The sequence below is a fragment of the Eretmochelys imbricata genome, chromosome 1 (assembly GCF_965152235.1).
Source record: "Eretmochelys imbricata isolate rEreImb1 chromosome 1, rEreImb1.hap1, whole genome shotgun sequence".
NCBI lineage: Eukaryota > Metazoa > Chordata > Testudines > Cheloniidae > Eretmochelys > Eretmochelys imbricata.
Genome location: NC_135572.1, coordinates 58,295,891 through 58,319,029, shown reverse-complemented (window position 1 = coordinate 58,319,029; position 23,139 = coordinate 58,295,891). Strand labels below are relative to the sequence as shown.

At 42.8% G+C, this 23,139-nt stretch overlaps 2 protein-coding genes across 3 annotated transcripts; both read left to right on the top strand.

The window, feature by feature from the left end:
* Positions 1 to 446: 446 nt before the first annotated feature.
* On the top strand, positions 447 to 8,035 carry TRIM13 (tripartite motif containing 13). Its single transcript, XM_077811121.1, has 2 exons — positions 447 to 525; positions 6,800 to 8,035. Exon 2 carries the CDS (start codon positions 6,806 to 6,808, stop codon positions 8,033 to 8,035), a length of 1,230 nt encoding a protein of 409 aa, XP_077667247.1. The 5' UTR covers positions 447 to 525; positions 6,800 to 6,805.
* A 2,119-nt stretch (positions 8,036 to 10,154) lies between these two features.
* KCNRG (potassium channel regulator) lies at positions 10,155 to 17,615 on the top strand. Of its 2 annotated transcripts, XM_077811140.1 has the most exons (3): positions 10,155 to 10,652; positions 10,731 to 10,828; positions 14,759 to 17,615. In XM_077811140.1, the coding sequence occupies exons 1-3, from the start codon at positions 10,155 to 10,157 to the stop codon at positions 15,009 to 15,011; spliced, it is 849 nt and encodes a 282-aa protein (XP_077667266.1). In that variant the 3' UTR covers positions 15,012 to 17,615. The 2 variants fall into 2 exon arrangements, with proteins under 2 accessions (XP_077667266.1, XP_077667257.1); XM_077811131.1 differs by having other exon boundaries at positions 10,155 to 10,828.
* The last annotated feature ends 5,524 nt before the right edge of the window (positions 17,616 to 23,139 follow it).

Genomic DNA, 23,139 nt, shown 5'->3' with positions numbered 1-23,139 from the left:
CCTCCCCCAGGGCAGACAGTTTACACCTTTCCCCAGTGCGCTCAGGGCCAAATGACTCGCCCCAGGCCCCTGGACTCGCGGGCGGGGGGGGGGGAGGGTGTTCCTGTGAAGAGGACGCAGAGCCCCGGCCTATGTCAATCCAGCCTTCCCAAACCCAAGTCAGTCACGGGGACCACCCTGAACCTGGCGCAACCTGCTCAGGCCACATGTAGCCCGGCAGCGGCCACAGGCACAGACCCCTCTCCGCCACCCGCGCCCGGGCCCACGCGGGCTCGGCTCTGCTCTGCTCGGCTCGGCGGACAAGCGAAGCGAGCCCGGCTCCTTCCCCAGCAGCGGCGGGACAAGGCCACGGACGGGGAGGTACAAAGCCGGGCCCTGGCCCCGCCTTCCGGCTGCTCGTGGAGGGGGGAGGCGCCTGCTGCCTGCGCCGGGCCCAGCCTCAGCCGCACGAGTGTCCGGCTAAGCCAAGCGGCGGGCTCCAGCCGCGCCTTGCGCCCGGCCCGGCGGCAGGCGGCGGACCCGTAGGTGAGGCCTCCCCGGGCTTGCACGGGGCTCGGAGGGCGGCGGTCCCCGCCTGCCCCGGAGGGGGTGGGTCCTCGAGGCCGGGCGGGCGGCGGGGCTCCCAGCGCGGGGCACAGGCTGCGCCCCCCGAGCGGGGCTGGGGGACCCCGGGAACCTCCCAGGCGAAGAGCGGAGACGCGCTCGCCCTGCCCGAGAACCGCGGCCGCTGGCAGGGGGCCGCTTCTCCCCGGGCGGTGCGCGGCCCCCTGGGAGGGACGGGCCCCGGGGAGGCTGCTGCAGGCACCCAGTAGCAGCACAGGCCGCGTAGCGCTGCCGTGAGCGGGGCTACGCTGCAGCAATTGCTTAACGCCCCGGTCTCCCCCGTTCCTCCACCGTGCCGTGGAAGGGCCTGGATCCCGCCCCCAGACTGTGCGGTGGCGGAGAGCTGGCTTTATCTAATGGTTTCAGACGCAAGATCTGAGCACTTACAAATTTTGTAGTGGAGTGGGGGTTGGAATCCAGATCCCAGGGTTCAGATTCATCCCTATCTCTAGAACTGGTTCAATGCGCTCAGATTGGTTCCTCTCCTTTTTCTGTGGTGCACTAAAAAGAATTGATTTCTCTCATCTTGTTGGTTAATATTCACTTGAGGAACAACATTAATTTGTTGTTAACTTCCCTCTTTGTGGATTGAAAGAATTTCATCTGGAATCCCTATGCCTCATTCTGCTATTACCATACTGGCTTTTCTTCACCATGGTAGAAGCTTTGACTCCTAAACCTAAAAGATTATTGGGTAACATGCTTCTATAGTTCATCTGTAGAAATACAGTACACCCTTGCAATAACACGCTTCATTATAATGAACCTTTGTCAATACTGAACCTGAATCCCAACTACAGTACAGTACTGTGTGTGGTTTAAAAAAACGTGGGGGGGCTTTGCACATGTGCACAATTACAGCTCGGAGCTGCGGCACTGTATTGTTTGATTGTCTTTTCGTTATAACAAACCCCTGGCTATAATGAACAAAAGGCTTGGATCCTGACAGGCTCATTATAATGAGGGTGTACTGTAGATAGCTTCATTCTGAAATGTGGCATCAATTCAATTTCCTTAGTTAGAACAATCAAATAAGAGTTGAAGGAACTAAATAGTTAACAGATTCCAAGTTATGGTGATTATGGGACAAACTCTTCAAAGGTCAGAGTTTGCTGGCTTCATTGGCCTTCCTTTCTCAGATCTGTGTCCCTCTTTGGAAAGAGGAATGGGAAATCCTTAGTTTAAGTTAAAAACCGGTGTACTGGATGCTGTGGAATCTTTAGTTTGTCTCAAGCCTCTCAGCAAATCAAGGAGAAGACTGGTTACTTTGGAAAGCAATGTATGGGGGAAACAACAATTTTTAAGAAGTTGCAGCCTTCCTCCTCCTGTTAACCTCATCAGTTTCTTTGAGTAGCATCGAGTAACTCTGTATACTGTTATCCTAGAAGCAGGTAAAGATTGAAATACTGTTAGAGTAATAGGGAAATATGCTGTCCCCATGTCATGTCTGTTCTGTGGATTATGATGCTGTGGTAGCAAAGCTGTATACTTATTTTTTTAAAGGCACTTCATAATAAACCCTTAGTTTTAGGCACTTACAGCTTTCTAAAAGCTTAATCTTTTGGACTGATCCTATGTATTAGGAATTTTGGCTGTAAACTAATCTTTTTATTTAAAGTTTGGCCACCTTATGTTCAGTTACCTTTCAACTGCCTGAGCTTTAAAAATGTTTAAAAATGTCTGTTCTGAGGCTCAAGAAACTCAGGCATCTTTTTCTTTAAAATTCAGACTTGCCATGACATGAATTTAGTTATCAACGAAAATTTTCTTGTTTGGAGAAATCTAATTTTGAAATAAGTAGTGGAAACTTGGATGCTGTACTGAGTTGGGTTAAGCCTAGCCTTCATTGCCTCATCTTTCACCTTACCTTGTTTCCTGCTACTATCTGATAAGCCACCATCTGCATCCTAGAAATGGACTAGATTAACTTGTTCCTGTTTTCATCTGAGAGCATATTTGGGATGAGGAATTAGACCATTTGTTTTGCGTTTATACTTTTGCCTTGTTTTGCACATCTTCACTGTGACTGGAAAGCCAAAAGTCTGCTTTGTTCTGTAGCTGACATCTTTTAGATTTGGAAGCTAGAGAGATCGAATAGCTCCCATGAGGAACAGCTTCTAGCTTACTTAAGGAAAAACAGCTGATTCTCAGATCAGTCTGTTCCAAATAAGTAGGGGACTCAAATTTTGAACAAGTTCCAACTGGTCTAGTCCCCCTCTCTAGTTGAGTGTTAATCTGTTGTAAATGGACCCAACCACTGGATCTCACGTGCTTCTAAGCCTCTGGGTCGAAGCAGAGGTGGGTCACTGTTCCTAGATCTGGATCTCTAAGGCAAACCCAAGGTGTAGATCCTATCACTGACACCCTTTCTTGGGGCGTGGGGCTCTGCAGTCTGGCTGCCTTAAGCTATTTCTACACTACACAGCTTTTAGTGACATAGATGTGTTGCTACACCCGTACTGCTAAAAGTCACGCAGTGTAGTTGCTGTTTGTCGGCTCTCCTGCCAACAAAAAACTTCCACCCCCAAAGAGCGGGGCTTGCGTTGTTGGCAGGAGAGCACTCCTGCCGACAACACGCTGTTCGTGCTGGCAGTTGTCACAGCAAAACTTCTGTCTTTCAGGGGATTAACGCCTCTGAAAGACACGAGTTTTGTTGTTCAGTTGCCAGTGTAGACATAGTCTTAGACCCCAGTGCCTCAGCCCTTCTGAGTTGCTGGTTGCTTTTACTCCCACGCTCACAGTTCCACTTTACTGCTGGTGCTCTGAGCTTCTTTATTAACCTCAAAAAGAAAAGGAGTACTAGTGGCACCTTAGAGACTAACCACTAGTACTCCTTTTCTTTTTGCGAATACAGACTAACACAGCTGCTACTCTGAAACCTTTATTTATTAACCTGTTCAGGGATGGCATGGCAGGTAAGCATGGAATACAGGCTTTGCAAAGGAATTTCTTAACCAGGATTGCTGTTCTTCTCCAGAAAGTACTAGAGCTGCATAATTTTGAAAAATAAGAGCCCTGAGATGCACTCCTCACCCCCTTAGTCTGATCTCATTTCTTCTGTGAGTCTGAGGAATGGTCAGCCTTGCAGGCAAGGCAGAGTCCCTCCCACTTTCTTTCTCTTCAGCCCAGTGTTCTGCCATGTGGCAGTGGATGGCCTTCCTTCTTACCCATATGCTCTAGCTTGGGAATTCCAGCCCCTTCTTCCCATCCGGCTTCTGTGACAGTCCATTGTTGCATGGTGTTGGGCAATAAGTTGGGACAGTCAAATCTGATGGCCCTTAGTTGCTCTGTGATGACTTCTCAGACACAGTTTTTAACTAGGTGCCAAACCATTAATATAAAATGGATGTTTAATCCAAAATGAAGATTGTAATACAAACTGGAGTTCACAATTTGGTATAGACATATCCCTCTCTGTCATGTGAGCACTTCTAGATTTCTAATGTTAATATTACTGGCATCTACTTGAGGAAGAGAGGAGACATAAGCTCATAGCTTCCCATTTTACTTTTTTTAAAAATTGCATGCTTTCACAGAAGTCATAAATGGCTTCCCGAAAGATCAAAAATAAGGTAGGTTACAGTTCAGTACCTTTATAAACAGCCAGTATTAGCATTATTATTTAAGAGAGGTACTTCAAATTAACCTGATAACTGAAGACTCCTGTAGGAAAACGGAGTCCCTGAATCAGATCCGGAGACAATGCTGTATTAGGAACTCCAGCAGCTGAGAATGGTGCGGACAGGACTTCTCACCATGGTTTTGCCCCTAGGCTTTGGGATAAGGTTGCCAACTTTCTAATCTCACAAAACTGAACACCTCTGCCCTGCCCCTTCCCCGAGGGCCTGCCGCTGCCCCACCCCTTCTCTGAGGTCTCACCCTCCGCTTGCTCTGTTCCCCCTTCCCTCTGTCGTTCACTCTCCCCCACCTTCACTCACTTTCACCGGGCTGGGGCAGGGGGTTGGTGTGCGGGGGGGTGAGGTCTCCAGCTTGGGGTGTGGGCTCTGGGGTGGGGCCAGGGATGAGGAGTTTGGGGTGCAGGAGGGGGCTCAGGGCTGGGGCAGGGGTTGGGGTGTGGGTTCCAGGAGGGAGTTGGGGAGTAGGAGGAGACTCCGGGCTGGGGCAGGGGATTGGGGTGCAGGGTCCCGGCAGTGCTTACTGTGGCTCCCAGGAAGTGGCTGCCAAGTTCCTGTGGCCCCATGGTGCATGGGTGGCCCGGGAGTCTCTGCGCTCTGCCCTCACCCGCAGGTGCAACCCCCACAGCTCCCTTTGGTCACGGTTCCTGGCCAGTGGGAGCTGTGGAGCTGGCCCTCGGGGCAGGGGCAGTGCATGAAGCCTCCCTGGTCGCCTCGGGGCCGAAGGGACCTGGTGGCTGCTTCTGGGAGCCACATGAAACCAGAACAGGTAGGGAGCCTGCCCTAGCTCCTGGCCCCCGCTGTGCCGCTAACCGGACTTTTAATGGCTCATTTGGCTGTGCTGACTGGAGCTGCCAGGGTCCCTTTTCATCCGGGTGTTCCAGTCGAAAACTGGACACCTGGCAACCCTACTTTGAGGTGACTGACTTTTCGTTAGTAGGTTTAGTCTTCTGGCTGAGTAGAAGTCTTGTAAATTTTTCAAGCCCTGCTTATCCATGCAAACTTCTCTAGTAATTGGAGAAATGAATTTGGGGGTTGATTGTATCCTCTGAAGAATTCTTCTTTCTTTTGTTGCAGCCAATATCTATCTACTTGTGGTGAAAGCTTTCTTTTGATCATACCAAACTGCATCCCAAACCTTCCTCTTCTCCCAGTGCAGTCTCTCTTGATTTTTCTGCCTTCCATGTATCCACTGGTATCCTTGACCTCCCTCTGAACGGTTCTTCCCGACTATTTTTTTTTTTTCCTTCCTTTCTTAATGGTCTGCTACCTTGTGTGATAGCACCATGAGAATTGAGGAGAACTTACTGTTCAACCACTTTGGTAATATACTGCTACGCATGGGAAAATTGTTGTGTCCTTTAGTTCTCACAAAGTATTTTTACCTTCCATCACCAAACTAATCGGGTCTGAAGGTCTGGTAAATATCAATTCTAACTTTTTCCCCCTGTAAGTATCCACCTGCTTTCTCATTTCGTATGCTAAGACTGTAAGATCTCTGCACCAGAGAATTGGTTTCTGTTACGTAAATTAGGTGCTTAGCATAATGGGCCTGATCCCTGATTGGGGCATTTAGGGGCTACTGCAATACAAGATAAGTCTCACATTTTTCTTTTGATAATCCTAATTTCTTAGCCCCCTCCCCCCCAAAAAAAAGCCATAATTTAAACAGATATTGAGACATTGGATCTGGAAATACAGATTATGTAATCAAAAGTAGATTATAAATGACTTTTATGGCAGTGGTTTTTAAGAGTTACCTCCATGTTCTTACAATATTTTAACTTTGTGCTGAATACCCCAATAGCAACGTAAAGGGCATTCACACATTTTTCTTCCCTGCACCCGAACTTCTTAAACTAAGTTTAAACAAATGCTGACTGGCCTTTGGCTTTAGGCTGAGGAGAGGGGGCGTTTAACAAACGCTTCTAAAACTGAGGACATTCTGACGCTTTACTCTGTCAGTCACCTTCAATATTGCTTCCCCGCACGCGCACACACAAAAATGACAGTTTTTTTTAAAAGCAAGTTCTGTAGGAGTTGGGGAAGTGAAATGTAACTTTCTGGTTCAATTTTAACATTGTCTGCCATATTGAAATTTCACAAAACAGATCAAATCAATCTCTGAATATTGCATTACTGCAGTAAGACTTAAGTTTTGAATTAGTACTCAAATCATTTTCAGCAGATATTAAAGATCATTGTCAGGTTTAGCTAACATTCCTTTTCAGTGTTTATACCAAGACTGTGAAACTGATTTTGTCTTGACATTGAGCAACTTTTGTCTGATGATCCGATACTAGAACAGACTTAAGCAATTAGTGGCTGATCTGATAGTGTGTGCAACATGCATAACAGCCCAGCTGAGACCCACTTTGAAACTCCTTGGGCAAAAAAAGCCTTCTGTCACTGAGCCAGGGCAAGCTATACTAAGCTTATCTCGAATGGAAGTTACTCTTGGCATGGTTTACTGTAACCTCTTCCCCATTTGACTAATGATGGTGGGATGGAAATAGTTCTTAAAAAGTCCCTCAAATATTTTTTCCCTCTCCTTTCCATAGGATGTGATGGAGCTCTTAGAGGAAGACCTCACTTGTCCCATTTGTTGTGGCTTGTTTGAAGAACCTCGGGTTTTACCTTGTTCTCACAACTTTTGCAAGAAGTGTTTGGAGGGGATCCTAGAGGGAAATGTCCGCAGTGTGGTTTGGAGACCACCCCCCATTTTCAAGTGTCCTACCTGCCGTAAAGAAACTCCTGTTTCAGGAATCAACAATTTACAAGTCAACTACTCCCTGAAAGGTATTGTGGAGAAGTATAACAAAATAAAAGTAACTCCCAAAATGCCTATATGTAAGGTGCACAGTGGGCAGCCCCTCAACATTTTCTGCCGGACAGATATGCAGCTGATATGTGGTGTCTGTGCCACTCGAGGTGACCACACAAAGCATGTATTTTGCTCCATTGAAGATGCCTATTCACAGGAGAAGTGTGCTTTTGAAACCCTGTTTCAGGGCTTTGAAACGTGGCGTTGTGGGGATGCACTCTCCCGGCTAGACACCTTGGAAACAAGCAAGAGGAAAGCGCTGCAGATGCTGACAAAGGATTCAGACAAAGTGAAAGAGTTCTTTGAGAAGCTGCAGCACACACTGGAGCAGAAAAGAAATGAGATTCTGTCTGACTTTGAGACCATGAAGCTTGCAGTGATGCAGGCCTATGACCCAGAAATCAATAAACTGAACACAATTCTACAAGAGCAACGAATGGCTTTTAACATTGCAGAAGCCTTTAAGGATGTGTCTGAGCCCATTATATTTCTGCAACAGATGCAGGAGTTCAGGGAAAAAATCAAAGTGATCAAGGAAACCCCTCTGCCTTGTTCCAATGTAGACATTAATCCCGCAATAAAGAACTTTGATACCAGCCAGTGGAATGGTATAAAACTAGTAGACGTGGACAAGCTTTCTTTGCCTCAGGAAAACAGCATGCTTAATTTCAAGATTCCCTCAGTCTTTTCACACAAATTTGTAGTGACTTCTCTGATTTGCTTATTTATCCTTGCAGCCGCCAGAATGACCTTTGTGGAATCTGTCTTTGACAATCTTCAGTGCTGGAAAACTCAATTTTTTACAATTGGCTCATCCTATTTGGCAGACACTGCGGAGATAGCTGACCATGCCGTGTTTTACTGGGAGCAAATGACAGATGGAGCTTCACTTCTAAGTGAAAAGTGCAAAAATTATACACTAGTGGTATTGGATAATGTTGCACAATTTGTGTGCAAATATAAACTCTTATAATGTCCACTACCAAAGCACAAATTCAGAAGCCCAAGAAGTGAATAGAATTCTGGTGCAGAAAACGTAACAGTACATGCACAGTTTTTTAAATAAAAATCTCTAGTTTCTGATGGAAGCATTTAAGACTCAGAATGTTTACTGAGTTATTTATATTGTTCATGTAGTTCAAGCACGGATATGCTGGAAGGTGAAACCGAACTTTGGAGAAACGTACTTTTGCTTCTGAGATCTTGTTCCCAAAAACATTTTGAAATAATGCACTTCCTTGCTCTAACCAAAATATAAGGGAAAACTAACAATGTGTATTGTCAAATATTAATATAACTGTATGAGTGATTTTACATGTCCTAGAGTAAAAAGTGCTGATCCCTAAATGCATCAACATTTTGTTGTTGTGGGAGGTTCTTTGAAATTAGGAAGGACACTTCTGATTGCTAAGAGAGGTGGGCTGCAAAGTTTGCCTAAGACTGGCCATCCATTGCAAAATACAGAGTGGTACTTTAACTCTTCGGAATCTCTTCATAACTGAAGATGTTAAATTTCACTGATTCCTCATCCTGGGTATAAGCAGTACTATGTATACATTGGCTATAGATTATAGTTTAGTTTAAAAAAAAAAGTCTTCAGGGCAGTGGTCTCGAACAAATTGCAGTAGGAAAGAGAAATAAGTGGAAGTGAGTGGGGCAGAACAAGCTGCAAGGTGCTCTTATATGCTGTGCAATGTTGCTTTTCCAGCTCCAGTCCTGTCAAGGGATTGAGCTATCTTCATGTTGGATTCATGGTTTGTTTTTAAAAGCCACCTGCAACTCTGTCTCTTTCTACAAAGTGCCTCTAATGTAAAGAATTTAAGCTCCCTATTGGGAAATGCACCCACCTGCTCACAATTGGGGATACAGTGCATCTCATTGTGGCAGTGAGGGTAAAGTACTTATATGGTGAATGCATGGACTAAGGAGTTTTGTCCATTCCCTTCCCCTTGGTGGTGGTGGTTGGAAGTAAGAACAGAGCCTGCTTTAAGGTGAAAGAATGACAGTTACACCCTGCTCAACAGCCAGGAAGCAAACCTCCCTAAAAACACAATCTTCCGAGCAATGTGAGGCCGGTGGAGGGGGGAGCGTCTCTTCGTTGCCTCCCCACATCAGTCAATCATAACTTCAACAGTTGGAGAGATGGGGTGCTGCCTGTAAACCTGCTGTGTAATCACATCCATGAACATTGGCCTTGTCTTGTTGTGTTAGGAAACTCCTTAGCCCTGAGATAGGTCCTGCTCCTTTTCTCTGCTCTGCCGTTGGAGCATGGGTTGGCATACATGTGCTACCTTTAATCTAGCTAGCACATCTGAAAATAGCAGTGATGACATGGCAGCATGGGCAATACAAGTATGTATCCAGGGGCCCAGGCGGACTTGTACAGCTTCAGCTGAAACCGGTGGTGCTGTGAATTCTTTGCGGTTCTCAGCACTACTAGCTAAATTAAAGCTAGTGCGGGTATGCCAATGCGTGTGGCAGTTGCACCTCCAGTTCCAGTGTAGACTTACTCCGTATCGTGCCGTTGGCTGCAGTGCACCTGGGAAGAATTAGTTCAGTGAGTTTCATGACTTAACTCTAGGATGATTGAATATAGAAAGAAATAATAAATCATTACCATATCTCTGTAGGGATATTTCATACAAACATATTAATAATCAAATCCTTTCAGATCAGAAACATTTTGTGAAATACACTTCCAACTACTCTGAAATGTTCATTCCAGAGCATGGTTGTGGAGTTGCCTTAAAGTACATTGAACATTTCTTTTAGCAGTGGGTCACCCACAGTGGTATAGAAATGAAATCATCTTGTGGTGCTGTAAAACTCAAATATTTATACTGAATGTCTTGCTTTTGGGGATAGTTCTTGGTTTTTATCAGGATTTTTCAAAACTTGGAGTCAGTCAACCATTTTTCAACAGTCTTTGGAAGCTGTTCATTTTTTATTTTTTTATTTTTGTTTCAAGAGTCCAAGTTCCCAAGCAACCAGGACCTGTAAACAGCTATCTTTAATTGTATTTGTGCTTCTTGTTGCCTGGGAACCCTAACGGTGCTACACACCTCACCCCAAACATACAGTAAGATTACTGAATGGTACTTGCAGTCCCAGTTGATTTGCAGTTTAGGAATAGTCTGGTTAGAAAGACAAAGGTCAGTGTTAACCTTGATCGGTGGAGAGACAATATGAGCAATCAAGAAGTGGCCATTTTGAATGTGGGAGGCTCAAAATTTACAACATGGGCTTCCACCCTGCGGAGGTTCCCAGAGTCCAGGTTAGCACGGATGTTGAATGGCAATGACCACGAATTCAGGCTGGTGAATGGACAATTCTTTGTGGACAGAGATGGAACTTTGTTTAATTACATCCTAGATTTTTTGAGGACACTCCAGCTTTCTCTGCCCACTGACTTTTCAGACTATCAGAGGCTGCAAAGAGAAGCGGACTTCTATGAGCTCCACTCCCTGGCTGATCTCCTGAGCCAGGAAAACTTGCTGAAGCCGAGACCAGAGATCTTGGAAGTGCGATTCTTGCTCCAGGAAACTCAGGCCTTTTTTCGAGTCTTTGGCTCTTGCAGCAACACTATTGAGGTACTGGCTGGACGGGTCACTATGTTTACAGAGCAGTCCTTGAGACAGAACTGGAATAATAATCCTTTCCCTTCTCAGAAGCTCCTCACTCCACTTCCTTTGGAGAGACCTTCTCATCATGACCTGGTTTTTCAATGTGGCACTGACTATTCTGCTGGTGACCAGTTAGTGGCAAGGTATTCACCTTGTGTGGCTTTTCTTTCTTGAAATAATTCCAAGACTTCTACTTCATAAAATACATGCAATTTGCTACACTGTGATGAGATCATGGGATAATCAATTGCTGGTTCAATGCCAAGAGGTGACTGATTTAACTCCTGTTATACTGATCTAACTTGTAAGTTTCCTTAACTTTTTTAATGGCTTTTTGAAAACATCTTATTCTCCTAATTCATTTGACCTTCCTCTCACCTTTTTGCTCTTTCTATATTTCTGATGTGTCTGTCCAGTGGGGTGGCTGAGTCACACCGAGAAGCCATTGGAAAATGCAAAATTAAAATACAGGAGAAGAACCACTTGCCAGCAGTAATATTTTTGTGCTCTTGATTCTCTGCCTAGATAGATCCTGCTGTTTGTCCCATATGTAACTGCCTCGGTGTTCTGTCAGCCAAATGACATATCCGAAAGGATTCACTTCTCCTGTAGTAGGCAGAATGTTTGATAACTGAAAACAAAGTCTGTGAGTTGTCTGAAGTAATAATGGGCAATCACTGAAGATGTTCCTAATTGGCTGAACTGATTAGTAATGGTAGAAAATACTTTATCTTAACCACCTCTCCTTTGAGATGTTTAACTCAGAGCATGCAGGGTACCTTTCTTTTTTCTGAGGAAAGAAGGAAGCTGATCTCTCTCATTAGTGAGGTTGCTAAGTCTGAATGTGGGCTAATACAAGTTTAGAAAATTATAAAATGAGTTTTGTCACACGTGCCATTCCCTTGTGCGCATAAGCATCCATAATGCTTGTAACCTACAAACTGGGAAAACTAGGAATAAATTGGATAAAGTTCTTGTGGGAAAGTTTTCCCAGATAAATGTGGAATAAGCTGGGGAAGGGAGGAGGGGAAGATAATTAAAATGGCTACAAACGCGCCCCGTAGATTTCATTTTGGAGAAGGGGAGAACAGAATGATGGAAGTGGGGATGGAAAACAAAGGTGGAGTTAAGATAATGGACTTTCCTTGTTCCTTAACTATAGATGTGGGTTTTTGTTTTGAAGAATATAAATTGTATACACTACACGAGTTTGGCGGGAGAGTGGGGGCTTAAGAGCTTGGTCCTCTTGCCATTGATTTTTTCAGTGGGAAATCGGTGACCTCTATGCTAGCCATAACAGGCTCTAGTTACATAGTTTATAATGCTTTTAGAAGCTCTAAAGAGTGGCTTTATTATACAGTTGGAATTTGTCTCCATACAGGAAAAGATAACCTAGTTTATCGTCTGTGGCTCTTGGAATGCCTGGATTTTTTATGGACACTTCACTGGAATAGTTCCAGTAGGGTTATTCTCTCTTGAAATATATAAATTAAACAATTAAGAGAATGCTGGATTTAAAAAATTCAGTAGGGTTTATCTTTATCATTTTGACTTTCTTTAGCTGAATAATTGTAAGAAGCTCATTCTGGGCTTTCTCACGTAGAACATATAAGATGGCACTTAAATGGTATATAACTTATAGCTTATTGGACTAACTGTGCATCAATGTAGGTTATGGCAACTTAAAAACAGTGAAATGTAGTCTGTCATAACCTCTTTTCTGACTTTGATTAATCAAGCTACACTTTTCTGTTGAACTGCAGAGGAAAAATCTTACAAACTTATCTCTCATCAATCCTTTGTGGTTGTATGGAATCTTTACCTTTTAGTGCTTCTTGTGGACCTTTGTACTTTTTTCATGAACTATGGAGCAATTCTGCCTATCAGTTTATGCTACTTCTAACCATATTTTTACATGGCTTTTGTTCCTTGAGGTGTCTGGATGAATTTTTAAACCTTCTGTACTTTATTCCAAGTAAAATCAGTTTACTTTAGTTGCAAATAAAGTTAATAATTGTAACTAAAAAAAGCTGCTGTGGAAGGCAAACGACCAGTAAACTTCCCTGTTAGTACGGAGAGGTGCTTTGTAATGAGGAGTGCTGCTATGTAAATGAACGCAGTTCTGCTGACTTTGCACCAGTTTGACTCTTCTTATCTGAGAAACTGCTGTACATTAATTTAATGGAGGGGAAATGACTGACAGAACGCTTAAACAAAATTTAAGAGTTGTTACAATCACTTGTAAGGAAAAAGTGAACTTCATAGTGGAAAAACAAAGTGTCTATTCTGTAAAAATATCATTGGTTAAACTGAAAGAAATAGCTGTGCTTGTAATGAGGTAAAGAATCAATATATTTAGAAAACAAAGTAGAGCTGTTGATTAATCACAGTGAACTCACATGATTAACTCAAAAATTAGTTGTGATTAATTACAGTTTTAATCGCACTGTTAATAGAATACCAATTGAAATTTATTAAATATTTTTGGATGTTTTTCTACATTTTCATATATATTGTATTCTGTGTTTGTAATTGAAATCAAAGTGCATGTTATTTTTGATGATAAATATTTTGCACTGTAAAAATGATACACAAAAGAAATTGTATTTTTCAGTTCACCTCCTAAAAGTACTGTAGTGCAATCTAAGTCCACTCTGTCCTACTTCTTGTTCAGCCAATTGCTAAGACAAACAAGTTTCTTTACATTTTCAGGAGATAATGCTGCCCTCTCTTTATTTACAATGTCACCAGAAAGTGAGAACAGGCGTTTGCATTGCACTTTTGTAGCTGGCATTGCAAGGTATTTATGGGCCAGATAGGCTAAACATTCGTATGCCCCTTCATGCTTCAGCCACCATTCCAGAGGACAAGCTTCCATGCTGATGACACTTGTTTTAAAAAAAAAAAATGTGTTCATTAAATGTATGACTGAACTCCTTGGGGGAGAATTGTATGTCTCCTGCTCTGTTTTACCTGCATTCTGCCATATATTTCATGTTATAGCAGCCTCGGATGATGACCCAGCACATGTTCGTTTTAAGAACACTTTGACAGCAGATTTGACAAAACACAAAGAAGGTACCAATGAGAGAATTCTAAAGATAGCTACAGCACTCAACCCAAGGTTTAAGAATCTGAAGTGCCTTTCAAAATCTGAGAGGGTCGAGGTGTGGAGCATGCTTTCAGAAGTCTTAAAAGAGCAAAGCTCTGATACAGAAACTACAGAACCCGAACCACCAAAAAAGAAAATAAACTTTCTGCTGGTGGCATCTGACTCATAATGAAAATGAACATGTGTCGGTCTACACTGCTTTGGATTGTTATTGAGCAGAACCCGTCATCAGCATGGACGCATGTCCTCTGGAATGGTGCTCGAAGCATTAAGGGACATACGAATCTTTAGCGCATCTGGCACGTAAATACCTTGCAACGCCAGCTACAACAGTACCATGTGAACGCCTGTTCTCACTTTCAGGTGACACTGTGAACAATAAGCAGGCAGCATTATCTTCCGCAAATGTAAACAAACTTGTTTGTCTAAGCAATTGGATGAACAAGTAGTAGGACTGGGAGTGGACTTGCAGGCTCTAAAATTTTACATTGTTTTATTTTTGAATGCAGTTTTTTTTGGTGCATAATTCTACAGTTGTAAGTTCAACTTTCATGATAAAGAGATTGCATTACTGTACTTATATTAGCTGAATTGAAAAATACTATCTCTTGTTTTTTTACAGTGCAAATACTTGTAATAAAAAATAAATATAAAGTGAGCACTGTGCATTTTGTATTCTGTGTTGTAATTGAAATCAATATATTTGAAAATGTAGAAAACATCAAAAAAAACCCTGAAATGTTATTCTATTATTGTTTAACAGTGCAATTAATTGCAATTAAATCACGCGACAGCCCTAAAACTAATCTAGATTCTTGGCTAGTGTAAATCAGTGCAGCTCTGTTGTAGTCAATGGGAGTCATGCTGATTTACATCAGTTGAGAATTTGGCCCTGTTACATAAATGGTGCCATCCTCCAAGAAGGATGTTAACTCGCAATCACACTTTTCTTTTTTTCTAGGTACGTCTCTATAAAACCTGATCATAGAAAGCTGATTAATGGAACTAACGTACTAGGCCTACTGGTTGACACGTTACTTAGAGAAGGATTTCACCTTGTAAGCACCAGAACAGTCTCCACTGAAGAAAAAGTTGAATGCTACAGTTTTGAAAGGATGAAGAGGCCAGAAACCCTTTTTCTCACTGCCAACCAAAGCCCAGAAAGCCCTGGTGGTGCACAGATGAAGTTAACTCCGATGCACACGCAGAAATGAAACCTGTTCCTTTACTACCTATCCTTTTGAATCTGGGAAGAGACACGTGTAGACACTACTAACCCCACTATTTCTTTTTTATTTGAAATTGCAACTATGGAGGGTGGTAACAACTGTCAATTTTTATAAATTTCTCAAAAAATCAGTTTCCCTCCTTTTCCTGCAGTCATTTAACAGAGAAGCCAAGTTCTTGTTTTTTCTCTATTAACCCTTTTCTGGAGCAAGGGAGAATACTGATGCAATATTGAATATGTAGTCCAGAATCAAGCAGTTAAACATGTGCAAGACAATTTCCAAAACTGAGATTGGCATAATGGAAAAAATGAACCATTTTGGGAATAAAGGGAGTCCCTAAATAAACGTTCTTGCACTCATTGCAAAATACCACCAAGGCAACTTTAAATATGACAACAGCAAGTGAAGTAGTAATAAACAGGGCCCATAGAGCCTTCTCTTCACCTTCCTTTAGAAGGTTTTATAGATGGCTGGAGAAATCTAAATTTGAATGACGACATACTGTTTCTGCAAGCAAAAACTACAGACACAATCTTTCAATTAGGTGAAGGCAGCATTGTGAAAATATCACAGAGATGCCCTGTCCCACTCTTTTTATCTATGAAACCACCATTAGTTTAGTGTATTCTCTCCTCTTGCAGGATCCCTCAAGAAAAGAACCTATTAAACTGTCCCTCAATGCTCCGAACTTGATAAATGTAATATTAAAAAAGGTCTGCTATGCAGTGCATGGCAGGCTCTCATGAAAGGTCAGTTAATTAGTAGTGTCCCCATTACAAAAATAAAGAAAAGACTGAATTGTTCTTCAGAAGAAACAAATAGGCTGGAATTCAACTAAAATGGTTCAAAGAACTTTTCAGCACTTGCCAAATGTGAAAAACAGCTAGGATGAAGGCTGGCAAAGGTGACTTTAAGACATGGTCACACTGCAGTGCCAGACTGGCCTGAACCAGAAATTAGAGTAGCCTCTTGACTACTCTTAAATTACTCTGGTTTGTAGCAGTTCTAGGAATGTGGGAGTGTAGCAGGTTCTGGATCCATCTCTTCGTCCTTGAGGTGTGTGACTATGCCAGGAAAGGGTGGTATAGAGGTGGACTCTGCCAATTAAGGATTTCCCCTACTCTGGTTAGGTCTATTAATGGCAACTTTTGGATGGTACAAAGGAGGTTGGGACAGGATCTGGCCCAATAGATCACTACTATTAAGGACAGGTTTCAGAGTAGCAGCCGTGTTAGTCTGTATTCACAAAAAGAAAAAGAGTACTTGTGGCACCTTAGAGACTAACAAATTTATTTGAGCATAAGTTGCATCCGATGAAGTGAGCTACAGCTCATGAAAGCTTATGCTCAAATAAATTCGTTAGTCTCTAAGGTGCCACAAGTACTCCTTTTCTTTTTACTATTAAGGAGACATTATTGAGTTGCCAAGAAATCAAAGACCATTTTGGATGTTTGCATCTATGTGGCTTCCTAGTATTAAATTTTTATAAAAGTTACCATGAACGTCTCCAGTCAAGAAGACAATCAATGACAGTAAGAAATGCAGATGTACATGACAACCCCCTTAATGGGCAAAGAAAGAAAATGGACTTAAGACTGTACCTAAGATTATAACTAAAACAATACCTGATAAACAACAATGAAGTGTAGACTGACTAACTTTTAATAAGCTTTTGTAATGGAAAATATTGTGTTGATTCACATACTGCAGAAATCCTGATAATGTTTTATTTTCATTCTTAATCATATTGAAATTTAAAAAAAAAAAAAAATCCAAGAGATGAAACTTTTTAAAAGTACTTTCTCCCTTCTAATGGATTATCTGTTGTCTTGATCCACTTTCCATAGTCCAAGCTGATCATTTTAAAGTATTTTAACAAATATTTTACTAGTGCAATTCCTGCTGGGCTAATAATTCTCAATGTTTCTGGGTCCTGTGGCTATTTAAGTGAAGTGAGCTGTAGCTCACAAAAGCTTATGCTCAAATAAATTGGTTAGTCTCTAAGGTGCCACAAGTACTCCTTTTTACATCAAATTTTGTTATTCAGGGTTCTTACTGATGGTTGCTTAAAAACCTGTGTGTGTGTGTGTCTGTGATATAAAAGGAAAATGCATATTTGAAACACAGGTGTTTTAGGCAAAAAGTGTCTAACCCAGTTTTCTATCCTGTATGTACTTAGAGGTAGACGACCTTAGCTTTTGAAGACTGTTTTGCACTAAGATGGTTACTTCAATGGAAAGCATATGTACAAAAAGTGATAGTGCACGTGGTCAGGCTAAAAATATTTTAACACAGGGCTAGCTTGAGGCTGTGACTAAATGTCTGTAGTAACTTGAGGCAGAGGTGAAAGTGCACTTCACTGACAAGTTACTATAAAATGGCACCTTCTTACTGCAACAGCTCCCTGTTGGTGTGAATCACCATTGCCCTGCACCCTGTGTGGTCTATTACACCAATGCAAAGTGGGTGTTACCAATTCAGAATGATAGTTTTCTACACTCAGTCTGCAAGTGTGAATGGCTACACAGGGTGCAGGGTAATGCTGAATCACAGAGTGTTTTCACAAAAAGAAAAGGAGTACTTGTGGCACCTTAGAGACTAACCAATTTATTTTAGCATGAGCTTTCGTGAGCTACAGCTCACTTCATCAGATCTGATCTGATGAATCTGATGTATCTGATGAAGTGAGCTGTAGCTCACGAAAGCTCATGCTAAAATAAATTGGTTAGTCTCTAAGGTGCCACAAGTACTCCTTTTCTTTTTGCGAATACAGACTAACACGGCTGTTACTCTGAAGAGTGTTTTCAGTTGTCTTACATTAGTGAAATTTTTACTGCTCTACTCCTTTCAGTGCCAAACCGATGCTGCTGCAGAGAGTGTAGCTGAGTTATGTATGGTTTTTTTTTTTTTTTTTTTTTTTCAGGTGCACTGTTGGCAGAATTGTTTACACGGTTCCAGTTGGTTACATTGGGGCAGTCCTATAGATTGTGATTGCACAGGTATAAGTGAAGGTCTCATTCGGCCTGCAAAACCTTCATGAAGGGTGCTGGTGTGTAGGAAGGGAAGAAGCCTGGTTGACTGAGACTGGGGTGCTTTGGTAAACCTGCTAGCCAGAAAAAACATGCTTACTTGTAAACTGAGTTCTTCCTTAAAGAAATCTTGGTGAGAATAAACAATGGCACAGCACAATAGAATTCCTACTGTCACTTTTCCGAGTAGAACCACAGTGTGAAAGTTGGCCAACCTGTCATATGCATCAGAGCTAGGAATAGAACCTTGGTCTCCTGAGTTTCAGCAGTCCCATCTTCTCTCTCTCTTTAAGTAAATGTGAATAGATTTTTGTCATATTTGAGCTGCTCCATTTTGTTGTTTTAAAATTGGAGTTTGTAGCCACTGGCTTCATCTACTCTTCTCCCCTCTCCAGTCCTAGGAGATGGTCCATATTTAAACGGATCTTTTGGTCACAGCAAATAAGGTTTTTCCCCCCTCATAGTAATGTCAATAAGTCGTCTTGAGGTGAGCATCATGCTGCATAGAAGGGGTTTGGTTTAAGTTACTAACACTTTCTCTCTCCCCCGCCACCCCCCGGCAATTCTCCTCTAAATATAGCAAATGAGTTGTAGACTGCCCTAAATTTTGGTATTCAGTAACATGTCTGGTGTATCTGCAGACCTGAGGTGTCCCTGCAGTCATGTCTGAGGGCTTGTCTACAGTACCACGTGCTGTCCATCTAAGATACGCAACTTCAGCTACGTGAATAGCATAGCTGAAGTCGACGTACTTAGATCTAGTTACTGCGGTGTCTTCACTGTGGCAAGTCGACAGCTGACGCTCTCCCGTCGACTCCACTTGTGCTTCTTGTTCTGGTGGAGTACCGAAATCGACGGGAGAGCGCTCGGCACTAGATGCGATAAATGGACCCCTGCTGGATCGATTGCTGCCTGCCAATCTGGCAGGTAATGTAGACAAGCCCTGAGTGTTGATGAAGTAGTGATTTTTGCCTCTGCCTTTTTTTAAACAAGGGATCACTGGATATAAAGGAAACCAGACCTGAAATACGAGACTGTCTTCTGTTTTTAGTGTAATCTGCCCTCCGTATTCTTCTGTGGTTTCATTAGAGAAATTGTAAATCCCTCTGAAAAGCATTAATGACTGGCTATTAGATCTGCAAAAAGCAAATGCATAAGGAACACATTGGCTAGACTATCTTCTTTCCTTTTTTAAATCACTGCTTCTATCTTTTCTTTATAACTGGAACTTGTCTAGCACTTTTTATGCAAGGCTTTCAAAGGGCTTTATCAATATTTTAAGCTTTTGATGCCCTTGTCAAGTAGGGTAGTATTATCCCACTTTACAAGGGTGGATCTTTAGTGGTATATTCTTGTTCTTTTAAAAAAAATTGTTAAACTCCTTTACAGCTCGGGGGAGTCTTTTAAAGATTTATTTTTCATCTTTTGTGAGATGGGGTGGTCTATGTCCAACTTTAATATACAATAAGCTGCTGACGCTAACTTGGGGAGAGTCTGTACTATAAGGTATTTTGTATCTCTAGTGATAGCTTTGTAGATACTGGATAAAGAATGAAAGCCCTTCAGGAATTAAGAAAACTGCAGTCTTGAATATCTTGTGCTCTGTGCGTGTGCTACTTATTAATTAGTTAAAATGGATTTTTAAATAAAGATTTTGCTTGAGTTGGGAGAAAGAAAAGACAAATGAGCTGGTTTATTTGCCATGCTAATGAAAAACTACCACTCTTTGTACAGTTCTTGCCAGCATACTTGAACTGTATAAGAAAACAATGAAGAATACCAGGCCATGTTCTGGTATGTGACTATTTAACACATGCTGGGTGAAAGAATGATACCATGATGATTGCTTCCTATCTCCTCTCCTGCACACATGCAAAGAGCGGTTGGAACATCATGTTTCTAGGTACTAGAGTTGGAGGAAGCTTTCTTCTGCAATAGACTTTCCCTTTATACTGTATTTTGCTTAGTTTCAATCTAAAGTGCTGAAAAGGAATTTAATCGCAGTGGGGGGTGAGCAGGGCTTGATCTGTCCTTGAAATGGACGCAGCTGTGGTGTATGCCGTACAGGCTAGCTGAGAAGTACTCTTCTGGTCCAGTATGGATTTTACTTTTAGATGTAAGTGCGAGCTGCGAGTTAGAACTCTATTCTTAGATCATAGTAATGCCTGGATAGCTTTGTAAAATTGTCAAGGAGATTTACACCCCAATTGCTGGAAAGTGGTATCGAATGTTAAGTGGGTAGCAGCCGCTCGACCACCCACAAGCCACCTTCTCCCTGCCTCTTCGGCTTTGTTCCTGGTTTGTACTGACCTAGTGCAGCTGCACAGCTTTATTTTTATTAATTTTCCCCCCCCTCCAGCCCCCCCCCCCAATGAACACCTACAATCAAATTTCAGTCCATCCTAAGGAAATCCAACTCTCCACCAAATGTTGTATTGATCTGTTCCCACTAGATGCTGCTGAAGCCAAGCATATAAAACAGCAGCTCTCAAACTTCATTGCACTGTGACCCCCTTCTGACAACACAAATTACTACATGACCCCAGGAGGGGGGAACCGAAGCCCGAGCTCCACCACTGGGCGGGGAGGCCAAAGCTGGGGGGCCAAAGGCTAGTGCCCTGGCTGGGGGGCATGTAATCGTTATCCTGCGTGGTGAGGCTTTGGCTTCAGCCCCGGGCGGTGGGGCTTAGGCCCTGGACCCCAGCAAGTCTAACACCAGCCTTTGCGACCGCATTAAAATGGGGTTGTGATGCAACCCACGGTTTGAGAACTGCTAAAATAAAAGACCAAATCAAAGTGATGATAGAGAATGCTCCTCTGTGAGGGCTATGTATAAATTTTATGTCCTCAGAAACCACTACAGGGGCAAGGGAATATGTACTGGGGCTTTGATCCCTGTGAATCTTCAGCAGCCCACTAAACTTTGTATCAACAATATAATAAGTCACATAAAATAAAGAAGTAGGACCTAGCAGACCAGCTGTTTGTTTTTGAAGGTCTGTTGGTTATGGTAGCCCTGAAAGTTGTCCCATCCTTTGACACTGCTTCTTCTGCCCAGCCTCCTGCAGTAGGTAGGCCTCAATTAGAGAATACCACGTAGTGACTAGTAAATGGATCTACCAACATTAACTAGAGTAGTTTGGCGCTGATTGCAGAAAGGCCTAGAGCCGTGTATGTTTTCAAATGATTGTGTGGGATATGAATGATCAGTCCTCACATGAAATATAGACTAAACCGACTTCTGTCTAAAAAAAACGTAACTTTTCTAGAGCATGACAACATTTCAGCTGCAGTATAACCCCCAAATTATTTGCTATAAGACTACCGTCTTGTGTATACAATTCTTCCCCTGGCTCTTCCATTGCTACCGCTGTAATGAGACAGTTCACTCAGTAGGTAACTTCCTTCTAGTGGAACAAGATAGATCTCATTCCCAAAGTAAATCCTCAGAAATGCTGGAAACAGCAATGTGTGAGCCTACTACAGGGAACTCATCTGCATTTTCACCTCTCCAATAACTGGTTATCAAAATGAAGTAAGTCAAGTGCTGGCTGTCTGCCTAAACTGCTGAAGGGTTAAGCACTGCAACACTACCTATTGCATCACAATTATGACAAAATACAAGAGATTAAAAACACTATGGTTGGGATTTTCAAAAGGGAGATAGGCACCTAATTCCCACTGAAATTCAACAGGAGTCTGAAGCCTACTTCCCTGAAGCTCCTTTGAAAACCACAGCCTCCCACAATTTTATATTTTATAGCCAGTAGTAGCAAAAATAAAAATGTAATAAAAATAGACTATCAACCCTGGGACATTAATTTCATGATATTATATTTAGTGGCAAAGCCTTACTGATTCTTGTTCCTTCTCTCATTTCTGCACCTTTCTTTGGGCTATCTTCTTACACCTGCAACCCACTCCTAGGGGTAACACCACCACTATTGATGGAATGGTAGGAAAGGTTCTAGCTGAAGGATCCCAGGGATCTGCCTGGGAAGGCGATCCCACTCTTTTATTGGAGACAAGGTGGGTGGCAGCTGCCTCTCTAGTGCCACTGTTCTCACATGCAGGAAGAGTCCATAAGTCAGCCTGTGGGAAGGGAGTGCTGTGTAAACAGGGATAGGCACATGGTTCTCCTCCATTCTCCTGGAGAAGCTGCCTAAAAATTACTATAAGGAGGTAAACAGGCAAAGGCTAAAAATAGAAAAGAGGGCAGAGTCTATGTAAAGAGTGTAAATAGAGAACGATATTATAGTGGACCTAGCTACATTGTGCTAGCTGCTCCTGCATCCATCCTCCCATCCAGCCCCCTCTCTCTAAATGCCTTACTCCCTTCTGTGCTTATAATGCTCCCAGCTCCTCCTCTTCCATTCACTCCCCACCAACTCCTGTTCCCTTCCCCTATTCCCTACCCCTTGGCTCCTACAACTTCCCTGTATTTTAGTCAGATTGCTTCCTCCTCTGCTGCCTGGGAGCCACCTGGGGGAGAATTGAGAGCACACGAGAGTCCGTCTCGTTGATCTTCATTACAGTATGCGAACATCGAAGGATTGCAGGTCTCAAACCCAAGGAACTCAAACAGTGCTCAGACCACAGCCACCACCTAGGAGCTTGCTGGTACTGGGCACGGAGTATGAGATGATGGACTCAAGCTCTCCCTGGTACTGGCCACAAAAGCTCCAACAGGAAGAGACATTCAGCCTCTCCAATTGGCTCAAACTCACTATTTAAGCCAGAAGAAGGCACAGGCAGTCATCTAACCAACCAAGTAAATCTCTGGCTGGCTGCTACATTGGACCCTTTCTTCTCACCTGACTCCTAAGCCCTGCCTCATTCCTGATTCCTGCCTTCCTGTCCTGTTCTTGGTGCCTGTCCTCCTGCCTTGTTCCAGATCCCAAGTTCTATGATCCACCTCTGGCTACTGACTCCAACTCTACCCTTGGTTTGGATTCCAGACCCTGATTCCAGCTCTGACCCTTGGCTTGACTCAGGATTCTTGTCTTTGACTTCTGGTTTCTGACCACAACAACTCTGACCATGAGGTCTGATCACTTAAATCCCAGATTATGACACACGGTCTG

Coding starts and splice junctions, on each gene's coding strand:
- TRIM13 (XM_077811121.1), top strand. CDS start 6,806: ATGGAGCTCTTAGAGGAAGACCTCACTTGTCCCATTTGTTGTGGCTTG.
- KCNRG (XM_077811131.1), top strand. CDS start 10,155: ATGGTACTTGCAGTCCCAGTTGATTTGCAGTTTAGGAATAGTCTGGTT. Junction 10,829..14,758: donor GGTGACCAGTTAGTGGCAAG/GTATTCACCTTG, acceptor CTTTTTTTCTAG/GTACGTCTCTATAAAACCTG.